The sequence below is a fragment of the Gobius niger genome (assembly GCF_951799975.1).
Source record: "Gobius niger genome assembly, chromosome: 1".
NCBI lineage: Eukaryota > Metazoa > Chordata > Actinopteri > Gobiiformes > Gobiidae > Gobius > Gobius niger.
In genome coordinates, this window is record NC_136852.1 from 34,537,772 (window position 1) to 34,552,515 (window position 14,744).

Here is a 14,744-nt window from a genome sequence, read left to right on the forward strand (position 1 = left end):
GGGCGTGTCTCTGTGCGAGTGTGGGCGTGTCTCTGTGCGAGTGTGGGCGTGTCTCTGCGAGTGTGGGCGTGTCTCTGTGTGAGTGTGGGCGTGTCTCTGTGTGAGTGTGGGCGTGTCTCTGTGCGAGTGTGGGCGTGTCTCTGTGCGAGTGTGGGCCTGTCTCTGTGCGAGTGTGGGCGTGTCTCTGTGCGAGTGTGGGCGTGTCTCTGTGCGAGTGTGGGCGTGTCTCTGTGCGAGTGTGGGCGTGTCTCTGTGCGAGTGTGGGCGTGTCTCTGTGTGAGTGTGGCTGGGTCTCTGTGCGAGTGTGGGCCTGTCTCTGTGCGAGTGTGGGCCTGTCTCTGTGCGAGTGTGGGCGTGTCTCTGTGCGAGTGTGGGCGTGTCTCTGTGCGAGTGTGGGCGTGTCTCTGTGTGAGTGTGGGCGTGTCTCTGTGTGAGTGTGGGCGTGTCTCTGTGGGAGTGTGGGCGTGTCTCTGTGCGAGTGTGGGCCTGTCTCTGTGCGAGTGTGGGCCTGTCTCTGTGTGAGTGTGGGCGTGTCTCTGTGCGAGTGTGGGCGTGTCTCTGTGCGAGTGTGGGCGTGTCTCTGTGCGAGTGTGGGCGTGTCTCTGTGTGAGTGTGGCTGGGTCTCTGTGCGAGTGTGGGCCTGTCTCAGTGCGAGTGTGGGCCTGTCTCTGTGCGAGTGTGGGCCTGTCTCAGTGCGAGTGTGGGCCTGTCTCTGTGCGAGTGTGGGCCTGTCTCTGTGTGAGTGTGGGCCTGTCTCAGTGCGAGTGCACCCATGTCTCGTCGTGTGGGCTGAACACACCCTAACCTCAGAGTGGATGCAGAGGACAGGGACGACTAGGCGGACAGTGTTTCAGTGAGTCACAAATTCTGTCAGATTGAGTTCCAAGACAAAAAGAAACTTGAATTGTTGAACATATGAAACAACTTGAGTCTATTTGATCGATTGTTCTATGAATGTATTTGCCAAACTTCAACCCTCTGGGGGCCCCTGTGGTGGGCGTCTGCAGGAAGGCCTCCCCTGCTGTGGGCCCTAAGTGAGCTCTGAGACCTGCATGTCTCTTAGAATCATGTGGCACTAAAATAAAAACCTTTTGAATATGTTTCCTGTTCTGTGTTTATCATTTTCTGAGTAATAAGGACAGATTTCTTTGGTTCCCTCTGGTGGAGTGAGGTGCAGACATGTTACTTACTTCTTTTACACATCCAGTGGCCATTTACATCATTTTTTTAAAATGTTAATAAAGATGCTACAGAAATTATATAAATTGACACAACAAACGTAACATTACTTTATTATTACTCCTGACTTCCTTGTATGGGGATAGAACACTCTGTTTAATGGGGGGCCCAGGAGCCATTGGCTAACAATGCATGCATGTGTGGGAAAGGCTCAAACCGCTAAAGGCATTTCAATGATAACTAGCTCAGCTGTAGCATTAATACTTGACCTTAATGTCACCGGTTTAGCGCTCACCCAGGACTAGGTGTGCAAAGGGGTGGAAAATTCCCGATAAATGTCTGGAAACTTTCCAATGGGAACTTTAACTTGTACTTTTTTTGGTTGAGTAAACAATTGATGAACTATTAGTTACCCATTTATTTATTTATTTTGTTTCTGAACCATAAAACATGCATTTCAGTGATGTCTCATCTCAGACCTATGTAAGATACTGTACACTGTTCCAAATTATTATGCAAATGACATTTAGATTTTCTAAACTGTCAACTCAAATGAGAGTCAGCATAATTTTCAAGTCTTTAACTGGTCGAGGATCATTTAAATGTGGTGGAAAAAATTTCCTAGTGATAACAGTATTTTTTTCAAAAATAAATATAGTAAAAACCCCAAAATCTACTGTTCCAAATTATTATGCAACTTATCGTTTCATTACATTTTAAAGCTTGTAATTAACTGAAAATGGTCATTTGTTGAATTTGTAGCATTAGGAGGTCATATTTACTGAAATCAGAAGCTATTTCAATCAAAAAAATATTAACAGGTCAAGTTATATTTTACCATAGGAGCCCTTGTGTGATAGCAGCTTCAAAATACTTAAATCCATTAAACTTGTGAGTTTTTGGACAGTTTCTGCTTGGATTTCTTTGCAGGATGTTAGAATAGCCTCCCAGAGCTGCTGTTTGGATGAAAACTGACTCCCACCCTCATAGAAGTTTTTTTTGTTGAGGCTCCAAAGGTTCTCAATAGGGTTGAGGTCAGGGGAGGAGGGGGTCCACATCATGAGTTTCTGTCCTTTTATGCCCATAGCAGCCAGTGATGCAGAGGTTTTCTTTACAGCAGGACATGGTGCGTTGTCATGCATGAAGAGGATTTCGTTAGGGAAAACACGGCTCTTCTTTTTGTAGCATAGAAGACAGTGGTCAGTCAGAAACTCCACATATTTTTCAAAGGTCATTTTCACACCTTCAGGGAGCCTAAAAGGGCCTAAAGGGACCGATTAGCTCTCTCCTCATGATTCCATATTGTGCCTTTATCTGCACAAACCGGAGTGTGCTCTGAATCATCCACAAATCTCTTATCAGTATGATGATTACATCTTTCATGAAATATCGAAGGTTTTCATACCTAGACCAAGGCATTCAACTATTTCACGCTTTTCATCAGCAGAGAGATCCTTTTTTCTTTCCCCTATTGCTTGAAAATGATGATCTGCATAATAAAGTGGAACACCCTTTTTCAGTAGTTTTTCCCTTAACTGGGCTTAACCTGAAAACTAATCATCCCAGGTCTCTGAGATTTATGTCAGTGATTCAAAGAGCCCCAAGACATGAGACCATCCATGAGTTTCATTACTATTGTTTTTTTTTTTACCTTTTTGACACAAAAATCCAATTTGCATAATAATTTGGAACGCATGTGTGAGGCTCCAGATAACACACCTTTCCTACACCTACATTCTGCTGAAGACTCTAATAAGTGGTAAATGTTTTATGTCATGATTTTGTTTAATCACACATCATAACTAACAGTGTCCAATAATGTACGAGGAGTGGGCGGGGCCTGTGTCTGACCCAGAGCTGCATTAAACAGAACAATCTATACACACTGACACAGACTCGTATTGTAATACCTCACACACTTGCTGAATGTACATAAGATGAATGTTTCCAAAGGCCCTTCTTTGTATCAGCCACAACCTAAAACACTGTGCTGTTCAACCCTAGTGTCAGAGAGAGGACATGATTCCTTTTAGACTTTTGGATCTCTCCTGATAGATAATAGTTTCATCAAATCAGAATCTAATGCTACAGTTGATGTCTGTAACAAAGTAACCTTCAGTTGTCTTAATTCCCATATATCCCTGTTAATTCTCATGGCCAACATTGAAAATTCCCGCAATTTTGCAACCCTACCCAGAACATGAAGTATTGGACTCAAAGACATAGTTGGGTTGGTACCATGGAGCATGTTTTAATCGTCCAGTTACATTTACACTTGTGTAGTGGGGTCGTGTAGGCGGTCTTCATCCGCCGGTGTGGACTGATCCCAGGTGTTAGAGGGAGGAGAGTAAAAACACGCCACAGAGAAAAGAGTAGAAAAAGAGGCACGAGAGAGAGAGAGAGAGAAAAGGGGGAGCTTCAGAAGGAAACGGAGAGCAGCCAGGAAGAGAAGTTTACAGCATGGCTCCTCTTCAGGTCCTCATGAAAAGCAAATGTCCTTTACTTCTGAGCGGGGATCATGCCGTCGATGGACTCGCCCTTCTCCAGCTTCTTCTCCATCTCCACCATGAGCTTGACTCCGTCCACCACCAGCTGCACCTGGTACACCTCAGAGGAGCCCAGACGGTCAGCGTTGGAGATGTCAAAGACTCCACCCACAGAGGCAGTGTCCACTCCACCTGCAAACAGTGGACACACACCAAGGGTCAGCCGGGGGGCGTCTGAGTGCTGAGACTGTGGAGGTGTGTGAGGAGTGTTCATTTTTCTTTACACGTCCTGTTTCATGTTGCTTTTATATGTTTTTGACAATAATGTAAGTAATGTTATATGCTTTAAACGGTCACTGTTTGACTTGATGTATTGAGTTGTTAAGCTTGTCAATAAACCCATCCCTGTGAAGAATGGGGTTATGTTAGAATTTAAAATAGATTGGGAAAAGCCAGGGCAGTGTGTCTTTGTGTCTGTGAGTCCTCAGTGGTACCTGTGCCACGCTTCTGCAGGCGCAGTCTAGTCAGGATCTCCTCAAACTTGGCATGTGTGCTGAGCTTGGGCAGCTTGACGTGCACGCCGCCGCGCAGCCCGGTGCCCAGGTTGGACGGGCAGGTCAGGATGTAGCCCAGGTGCTCGTTCCACATGAAGCCGTGGTTGTGCTTCTTGAAGATCTCCTCAATCTGCGTGGACACAGAGACGTCAGAGTGGACAGTGGGGAGAGAGGGTGGACAGGAGGATGATGAGGGGGGGCAGAGAGCTTAGGAACAGAGGGGTCGGGGACAGAGGGGTCAGGGACAGAGGGGTCGGGGACAGAGAGGTCAGGGACAGAGGGGTCAGGGACAGAGAGGTCAGGGACAGAGGGGTCAGGGACAGAGGGGTCGGGGACAGAGGGGTCAGGGACAGAGAGGTTGGGGACAGAGGAGTCGGGGACAGAGGGGTCGGGGAAGGAGGGGTCGGGGACAGAGGGGTCGGGGACAGAGGGGTCGGGGACAGAGAGGTTGGGGACAGAGAGGTTGGGGACAGAGAGGTCAGGGACAGAGAGGTTGGGGACAGAGAGGTCAGGGACAGAGAGGTTGGGGACAGAGAGGTCAGGGACAGCAGGAGCACACACAAACCTTCTGCAGGCCCACGCAGAAGCGCCTGAACACTTCCTTCATGTTGCCGCCCTTCTCCATGGAGATGACCCTCAGATGATCCTCCTCGTTCACCCAGACCAGGAAGCTCTTGTTGTCGTTGTGCCTGCACAGGAGCGCAGCATCACATGACTCATAGGGAAAAGGCCCCGATCTTCCTACCTATGCTAACAACAGTCTTACCAGATGCCTCTGGCGTCGGGCCAGTCACGGGCCATGCCAGCGCAGGTCAGCAGGGGGGACACGGGCTTGTCAAACAGGAAGTGGTCGTTGATGAGCTGGTCCTGCTCAGCGTCAGTCATGCCATCCAGAGGGTAGTACTTACCCTTGAACTCTCCCTCCAGGCTGGCCAGGGCTGTGGGCAGGGGCAGAGGGTTAAGAGGAGGTCCACAGCTAAGGCACTGGTCAAATGCGCGTGTGCTCACCCTCGATGGACAGATTCTGGATGGCTCTGCGCTCTCCGCGGCTGTTGTGGGGGGGCAGGGTGAAGCCCTTGATGCTGCGGCCGGTACGCACACGGCTGGACAGCACGTAGTTGGGGTCCAGGTCATCCCCACCCTGTGCACAAACCAAGTGTTCATAATGGAACCCACCTCTGATCCCGTCAGCGCTGCCTCTGCGCTGGAAGGTCAGGGCGTTACCTTCAGGTTCTCGAAGTTGAGGTCGGTCTTGTGCTTGTCGGTGGGTTTGTATCCACCATGACGGTCAGAGATAATGGGGTCCAGCAGCTCCTTGAACACCTCGTAGGACTCCTCATCACCAGCGACGCAACCCACAGTCATGATGAAGGGGTGACCTGAAGGGGGCAGCATGTCGGTGATTGTTTCAAGATTCAAACTGTAAGTACTACTATAATAGGATTGTGCGACAACTCACCTGGATTGTCGACTCCAGTCTGGATCACATCGTCCACAGTGAAGCCACTGGGGGTGGACTTGCCCCTCAGCTTGTTGTAGATGTCCTTGGTCAGCACCTACAATGGAGGAAGATGTGAGTGAGTGCATTCTTTTACACATAGTGGCTCGGGGTCAGACCTTGGCCATGTGGTTATTGTGCAGGGACAGATCTGGGAACTCATCATCCATAGAGAACTTCATCTTGTAATCGTTGTGGCAGTTCTTAGCCATGGCTGCGATTCTTTGTTTCTCTGAAAGTGAAAACAATTAAGCAATTACTACAGGAGCATCAAATCTTTCCTACTAGACCCATCTATCAGTCCAAGGAAACAGGGAAAGCTTTATTTCTGGACTGTGCCAGCGTCATTCACAGTGAACCACATCTCTGAATCTTTATGCTACACAGAACTCTCAGCTTCTTCTGCAGTGTTCAGTGAATGGTGTGAGGAGCAGACATGAAGCTCCTTCTGACTCTCTTGGTCCATGTGTGAACTTCCACTGCAGATTGCAGTCTCACAGAAATTCTTCAAAAACAGAAGACTTTTCTCAGTCATAGCCTGACAGCAACGGCCCTAGCCCTGGTCAATGTCATGTAGAGCGCTGAAACACCTGTCGCCCTAAAGGTCAGGCTAAATCCGGCCTGACTCGTGTCAGACACATGTCCAGCTCCTGCTGGCGTCAGCAGCAGCTGTTCTCTGCTCTCCAGAGCGCTGTGTCGAGTCTACCAGCCCAACGCTCTGAGTAATCAGCCAAGACCACAATACATTCCAACAGGAGTGTGCATTTGCAGAAGAATCCACCAATCTGGCTGTCAAACTTGTCTTTACGATGAAAATGGAATACAAGATCTTCTGTTAAATGTTGAACAAAAGCACACTTTGGAGTTTGGCTGATTTTACCTGCTTAGGAGAAAAGAATGAAGTAACAGATCCCGGGTTCAAGTCCTGTCCACCCAAAGTCGGGTCGCCCAGCTCTTCTTGGTTACGGCCTTAACTCTTATACCCCCATGTGGCTCTCCATTGGCCCGTTCAGCGTGGAGACCCTTCCTGTGATTGGTTGAGGAGGATCTTTGGTGCCGGGGGCTGATTCTAAAAGGCAACAACCATCATGAGAGCGAGCCACAGTGACAGCTGCAGTGCTTCCCTTTCAGGCTCTGCTCAGAGTCTCTAGAGTTTGATCCACGCTGTTCAATGAAGCTCAGTATCACTCATGTTCTCTGTGGACATTATTGAAGAGATTGATGCATCTTAGATGAGCGATCTGATTGGACTGCCCTTATTATAGTCCGTTACAGATGGATCCCACATGGTCCCACTATAATCAAATAAAGTGACTCTAAAATAAGATAAAATGACAAAGAAATAAGTCATGTTTTTGTTTGTTGATTTGTTGACTTTCTTTACCACAAAAGTCTTCTTTTTCCCCAATGTTTTAAATATGTGGATGCCTTTTATCACAGCAGGGTTTTGCAGTTGCTCATTTTGATTTGCTGCACATGGGGCCATGCAGCTGCTCGGGTTTCACTGCCGTTCTGAACAGGCGTGCTCCGGACTTTCCAAATCGGTCTTTGCCTCGTAAAAAGAGACCTGCCTCTGAAAAGTGACCTGTCGGGAACACTGCGCTGAATCCTCCATGAACAGTGTTATAGGCTTATGAAGTAACACTGCAGCCTGGGCCAGTGCACTGTGACACCACTGTAGTACTGGAGCCCTGTAGTTCAGTGTTCTAGGACAGTCTGACACACGGTGCAGCAGAGTCCCAGGTCCCAGTTTAGTCTGACACTGGATCCAGGCTCCGGCTGCAGAAAGGTTATGTAAGAGTGAGCAGGGAACAGTATGATCTGGCTGTCAGCCTCATTCACATGGCACACAGGCAAGAACCTGGGGGAGAACCTTCCATTCATTGGCCCATAGGGAATAGTTCCTCACATTCACACATCGACACGGGAGCAATGCCAGGAAGGATTGGACTCCTCCTCCAGAAGACCCCCCACCCACCTCAGAACGAGTCTGCTCATCTGAACCATCTCGTGTCAGCGTGTGATATATGAAATATTCACTAAAGTATGAGAAAAGTTACTTTAGAATTGGTTTAATCAGGTTCCAGTAAATTAAGAGTAGGAACAAAGATGACATTATTACATGTTGAAGTGGTGGACATTAACAAAAGTAAACTACTTTACTTTAGTACGCTTTATGAATACTCTTACTGCATGACAGACATTGACAGACATCTCCTGGATATGACGTCAAAGCGCTCCTTTCTGAGGTCATTTGTAAAATTTACTTCCACCTGAATGAATTTGTGAAGCTTTAGTCTCTTACCACGGACAATTCTCCGTAAAAGGTGTTTCACCGTAGTTGGTTGTAAATGTGTAGTTGGAGTGACATAAACTCTGAGCGCCTGGCTCTCTCTGAAGCACATCTACATGAAGAACACCGCGTGGTTTCTCTTTGCATGTTGCCTTTAAAACAGCCTTGTACTGAAGCTGAAAGGCCAACATGATGCAGCTAACGTCGTAGCTGAGAGGCATGGACTTTGGATAAAATACACAAAGCCCAGAGAGCGGAGAGAGGCGAAGGTAAGCACCGACTCGGGAGCATCAATGACGCTGGAACTGCTGGATATCGCCCCACTCACCCTCTGTGTTTCTGAAACATTGAGTTGAAAATGAGGAAATGCAAATAAGAAGCTCTATTATTTCTAATATAGAAATCTGAGGGTTAATATTGACGAGCAGAGGAGGCTCTGAGTAACTCGTCCTATGAGACTTTTACGCACGAGTTTTATGTTCCAAAATTCGTGTTTTATGACTGCGTTCTGAAATTGTGTTTAGTTTAGCTCAATTTATTCTGCAATCTCTGGTTATTCCTAATTGAAATAACTAAATCTCAACAAAAACAAATGTAATGAGAGTTGAATTAATGACAGATCAGTGCGGGGAGGCTGTGGTGATGTTCCAGTGTGGAATATCTAACTGGGACCTTTGGTATAAACTAAAAGCAAGAGTGACAGAACAAATGAAGAATAATATTGTAAAGTGCCTTCATCAGATTTGTTTTTCTTTATAAATGAGTGAGGAATAATATGAAGGACATGCCCAAAAAAACACATGTTAATCTGTGAACTCAGGCTGCCTTTGATTGGTGAAGTATACGGGAACAAGCATGTTTTAAAGATTTGCAAAGAAATATATATAGAGCCGATATTTAAAAAAAGAAAAATCTACAATTAAAGAACTTAGAAACCTCAAAGAACAACTAAATGTTGAAATGTTGCTAAACGGCGATCAACAGTTCGTAGTGAACAAGAGCTAAAACTTCAATCAGAAATGTGATCATCGAAAACTTAATCAAAACAAGAAATATAGAGTTAAATTGATCTAATTTGAAGATGTGTGAAACACCTAATACCCAAAATATACTGTCCCACTTTGCCAATATGAGGCTGTCCCACTTTACCAATAACACATTGGTAAAGTGGGACAGTGATAAAATCTCTTATAAAAATAAAAGTATAAAGAATAAACATGTGATTTTGAGATGTTTTGTTTGCAGATGCATTCCATTATATAACGTATCAACAAAATCTGCATGTCTGTTAGTTTTAAAAAGTTATAACCTTAAGATCGTAAAACCACAAATGCTGTCTTTGGACAGACCTCCGCTTTTTTACTACTTGGTAGATTACGGTTTGCCACGACATATGAAGTGAATTAATTTTCACAAAACCATTATTTTCTTATCCTGCACATTCTAATTATTCGGTGTGTATGTATTTTTAGTGATAAAATATGACACATTAAAAAATAATCATGATTAAAGTTAAGTGTCCCACTTTACCCATTGTCCCACTTTACCCATATTCACCCTAAATAAAAATGCGCACAGGCGACAACAAAAGCCTAATCATGTGTCGGATCCTTCCCGTTTCTGTCCAAATCACAGACAGGCCTGTTCGCATTGGATTAGTTTTATCACAGGACTTCGGAGTTCAGCAAAATATAGTCGCTCATTTGCGGGGGAATTTTTACTTCGCAAATCACTGACATGGCGCATTCGCACAGGATTAACATGTGATTAGTACAAATCGCATGTGGTCCCAGGTTAAACTAATCCCGTGCGAGTAGGGTATAAGTGGAAGGGGGATCCTGGACAGCAGCGGAGGGGAGGGAGGTGGTTGGTGGGGAGGGAGGTGGTTGGTGGGGAATCCAGACAGAGACAAAGACAGAGGACGGATGGCGATGGCGGTGATGCAGGAACTGGCACCAAAACTGAACACGACACGGAAAAAGGCAGGTTAGTTTCAAAAATCAAAAAGGTACAACAAAACAGTTCAAAATAGCCTGATAGATGATCACCGCATGAGTGACGGAATAATCTGGCAATGGAGTGGAGGTCTGGTTGACTGCATGATGAGATACAGGTGTGGAGCACAGCAGGTACTAACGAGGGAACCGCCCAGGAACTGACAAATATGGTAAACACAAGGGGCGGGGGTGATGGAAGGAAGGGAGGAGTGGCTGGACCACAACAATTTCTGACATTTCTGCCTAAATTGGTCATAAAATATGGTCTGATCTTTATTAAACTCACAAGAATGAGCAAACAGTGTCTGCTTAAACTAATATCCCCCAAACAATTACATGTTATCATATTTTTAATGCCCATGACATGTAAACATTCACAGGACAGGGAGGAATAAGTGAGTACACCCTTGACTCAATGGCTGGTGGATTCTGCTTTGATCTATGATCAAGAATAATTGATTTGGTAAATGTTACAAAACCATCACTAAAAGTCTTAATATTCATAAATCAAATTGTTAGACAAATTGTCTACAAATGGAGACAGTTCAGCACTGTTGCTTCACTTCCAAGGAGTGGCCGTCCTGTAAAGATGACTCCAAGAGCACAGCGGAGAATACTCAATGAGGTAGAAAAGAACCCTAGAGTGTCAGCTAAAGACTTACAGAAATCACTGGCCCAGGCCGACATCTCTGTTGACACGTCTACAATACGTAAAACGGTGAACAAGAATGGGGTTCGTTTCATTTATTTATTCATTTGAGACAAAAAGTATTTGAAAGCATTTTTACTGAAGAAAAACAAAACAAGACTATTGTGCTCAAAAGGAGTAGGAAGAAGTTCAAATAACTTAAAATAAACCTACCCCTTATCTCTCATTCAAGTAACATCACATAAACGTTCAGCATACAAGAAACCGAGGCATGAATCTGTGCTTATGCATTAATATAAATCGTTTATGATTTGCCATTTTAAGGTTGCAAAACAGCTCCTGGATGCTCCACAGCACTACTGGTAAAATAGACTGGTGAAACCAAAGTTGAATAGTTTGGGCGGAATGCAAAAATGGAACAGCACACCAACATCAAAACCCTGTGCTCAGAGTGAAGTCTGGTGCAGGAGAATCGTGGTGTTGGGCTGTTTTGTTGCCTCAGGCCTGGACAACTTGCAACTTCAATGGAAAAATGCATTCAAATGTTTATGAAGATATTTTGCAGAAAATCTTGAGGCCATCTGTCCAAAGGCTGCAGCTCAACAGAGGATGGAGCTGCAACAAGACAATGACCCAAAGCACAAATCCACTTCCGAATGGTTTCAGAAGAATAAAATATGTGTTCTGGAATGGCCCAGTCAAAGTTCTGACCTTAAACCCTGTTGAGATGATGTGGCATGACCTCAAGAAAACCATTCACCCCAGACATCCCAGGAATCAAGATCCAAGATTCATCCTGATCAGTGTGCACATCTAATCTGCAACTACAGGAAACGTGGTATTAGTTTAAGCAGACACTGTTTACTCATTCTGTGTACAGTGCGGGTGGGGAGCTGCTGACCTCGACTGGGGATGTCGTCGGACGGTGGAAGGAGTACTTCGAGGACCTCCTCAATCCCGTCGTCACGTCTTCCAATGAGGAAGCAGAGGCTGGGGACTCGGAGGTGGGCTCGCTCATCACCGGGGCTGAAGTCACCAAGGTGGTGAGAAAGCTCCTCGGTGGCAAGGCTCCGGGGGTGGATGAGATTCGCCCTGAGTACCTTAAGTCTCTGGATGTTGTAGGACTGTCTTGGCTGACACGTCTCTGCAACATCGCGTGGCGGTCAGGGACAGCGCCCTTGGATTTGCAGACCGGGGTGGTGGTCCCCCTCTTTAAGGAGGGTGTGTTCCAATTACAGAGGGATCACCCTCCTCAGCCTCCCCGGTAAGGTCTACTCCAGGGTGCTGGAGAGGAGGATCCGGCCGATAGTTGAACCTCGGATCCAGGAGGAACAATGCGGTTTTCGTCCTGGTCGTGGCACACTGGACCAGCTCTATACCCTCCGTCGGGTGCTTGAGTGTTCGTGGGAGTTCGCCCAACCAGTCCACATGTGTTTTGTGGATCTGGAGAAAGCGTTCGACCGCGTCCCTCGTGGTGCCCTGTGGGGGGGTGCTCCGGGAGTATGGGGTCCGGGGGCCCTCTGTTAAGGGCTGTCCGTTCCCTGTATGACGCAGCAGGAGCTTGGTTCGCATTGCCGGCAGTAAGTCAGACCTGTTCCCGGTGCGTGTTGGTCTCCGCCAGGGCTGCCCTTTGTCACCGGTTCTGTTCATAACTTTTATGGACAGAATTTCTAGGCGCAGCCAGGGGCCGGAGGGTGTCCGGTTTGGGAGCCTCAGGATCTCATCTCTGCTGTTTGCGGATGATGTTGTTCTGATGGCCTCAACAAACCAGGACCTTCAGCTGCTCTGGGGCGGTTTGCAGCCGAGTGTGTAGCGGCCGGGATGAGGATCAGCACCTCCAAAACCGAGGCCATGGTTCTCCACCGGAAAAAGGTGGCTTCCCCTCTTCAGGTCGGTGGGGAGTCCTTACCTCAAGTGGAGGAGTTCAAGTATCTCGGGATCTTGTTCACGAGTGAGGGACGGATGGAGCGTGAGATCGATAGACGGATCGGTGCGGCGTCAGCAGTGATGCGGTCGCTGTATCGGTCTGTCGTGGTGAAGAGGGAGCTGAGTCGGAGGGCAAAGCTCTCGATTTACCAATCGATCTACGTTCCCACCCTCACTATGGTCATGAGATTTGGGTCATGACCGAAAGGACAAGATCGCGAATACAAGCGGCCGAAATGAGTTTCCTTCGCAGGGTGGCTGGGCGCACCCTCCGAGATCGGGTGAGGAGCTCAGTTACCCGGGAGGAGCTCGGAGTAGAGTCGCTGCTCCTTCACGTCGAAAGGAGCCAGCTGAGGTGGCTCGGGCATCTGTTCCGGATGCCTCCTGGTCGCCTCCCGCGGGAGGTGTTCCAGGCATGTCCTAGTGGGACAAGGCCTCGTGGAAGACCCAGAACACGGTGGTGGGACTATGTCTCCGAGCTGGCCTGGTGTCGCCTCGGGGTCCCTCCAGAACAGCTGGAGGAGGTGTGTGTGGATCGGGAAGTTTGGGCATCTCTGCTGAGACTGCTGCCCCCGCGACCCGGCCCCAGATAAAGCGGAAGAAAATGGATGGATGTTTACTCATTCTTGTGATTTTAATAAAGATCAGACCACATTTTATGACCAATTTAAACAGAAATGTAAGAAGGGTGTACTCACCTTTTCCTCCCACTCTATTTACCCACAGTGTCTTACACTATGGGTAAATAGAGCTTTAAGAATCACTCACCCATTTACACTCTCATTCATACACCAATGTTACGACACTAGAGGCAGGGTGGGACAAGTGTCTAGCCCAAGACAAACTTCAGAGACGTGTCAGCCAAGACAGTCCTACAACATCCAGAGACTTAAGGTACTCAGGACAAATCTCATCCACCCCCGGAGCCTTGCCACCGAGGAGCTTTCTCACCACCTCGGTGACTTCAGCCCCGGTTATGGGCGAACCCACGTCCGAGTCCCCAGCCTCTGCTTCCTCATCGGAAGACGTGACGGCGGGATTGAGGAGGTCCTCGAAGTACTCCTTCCACCGCCCGACGACATCCCCAGTCGAGGTCAGCAGCTTCCCACCCTCACTGCTGGTGAAGCATTGCTTCCCCCTCCTGAGGTTTGCCGTAAAATATATATATATATATAAAAAAAACTCTTCCTCACCCTCCGCGGGCAGTCTCTTTTCTCCTCCTGCTCGGGTCCTCTACCGTCGGCCTGGGAGCTTGAGGGTTCTGCGCAGTATCTCTGCTGTTCCTAGAACTGCACTATTCTGGACCGAGATGTCTGATGTATTTCCTGGGATCTGCTGGAGCCACTCCTCCAGTTTGGGGGTCACTGCCCCGAGTGCCCCAACGACCACGGGCACCACTGATGCCTTCACCCTCCAGGTTTTCTCCAGCTCTTCTCTGAGCCCCTGGTATTTCTCTAGTTTCTCGTGTTCCTTTTTCCTGATGTTGAAGTCTTGGTATTGCTATGTCGACCACAACAGCTTTCCTCTGCTCTTTGTCCACCACCACAATGTCCGGTTGGTTTGCCATTACCATTTTGTCCGTCTGTATCTGGAAGTCCCACAGGATCTTGGCTCGGTCATTCTCTACCACCTTTGGAGGTGTTTCCCACTTTGACCTTGGGGTTTCCAGCCCATACTCTGCACAGATGTTCCTGTGCACTATACCAGCCACTTGGTTATGGCGCTCCATGTAAGCTTTCCCTGCAGCATCTTACACCCTGCAGTTATGTAAAGCTGGATTGTCTCATTGGCCTCTTTGCACAGTCTACACCTGGGGTCTTGTCTGGTGTGGTAGATCTGGGCCTCTATTGCTCTGGTGCTCAAGGCCTGCTCCTGTGCAGCCATGATGAGCCTCTGTGCTGTCCTTTAGTCCGGCTCTGTCTAGCCATTGGTAGGATTTCTGTATATCCGCCACTTCAGTTATGTTTGGGTGGTACATGCCGTGTAGGGGCTTGTCCTCCCATGCCGGGACCTCCAGCACCTCATCTTCTGTTCCCCATTGTCTGAGACATTCACTGAGCACGTCATCTGTTGGAGCCTTGTCCTTGATGTACTTATGGATCTTGGATGTTTCATCCGGGATAGTGGCTCTCACACTCACAAGTCCTCGGCCTCCTTCCTTA

The 14,744-nt window shown here is 47.6% G+C and overlaps 2 protein-coding genes across 2 annotated transcripts in view; one reads left to right on the plus strand and one right to left on the minus strand.

Annotated features, from left to right (window-relative positions):
- The window catches only part of LOC306968139 (uncharacterized protein), a gene marked incomplete at its 3' end in the record, with an annotated part of 87,910 nt that overhangs the window by 66,974 nt on the left and 6,192 nt on the right, over positions 1 to 14,744 (plus strand). The window lies entirely within an intron of this gene.
- Positions 3,406 to 6,711, minus strand: ckmb (creatine kinase, muscle b). The gene is made up of 9 exons (XM_079557772.1): positions 6,598 to 6,711; positions 5,837 to 5,949; positions 5,679 to 5,775; positions 5,444 to 5,598; positions 5,228 to 5,360; positions 4,986 to 5,157; positions 4,785 to 4,908; positions 4,160 to 4,349; positions 3,406 to 3,857 (listed from the first exon to the last, which is right to left on the minus strand). Exons 2-9 carry the CDS (start codon positions 5,927 to 5,929, stop codon positions 3,679 to 3,681), a joined length of 1,143 nt encoding a protein of 380 aa, XP_079413898.1. The 5' UTR covers positions 5,930 to 5,949; positions 6,598 to 6,711; the 3' UTR covers positions 3,406 to 3,678.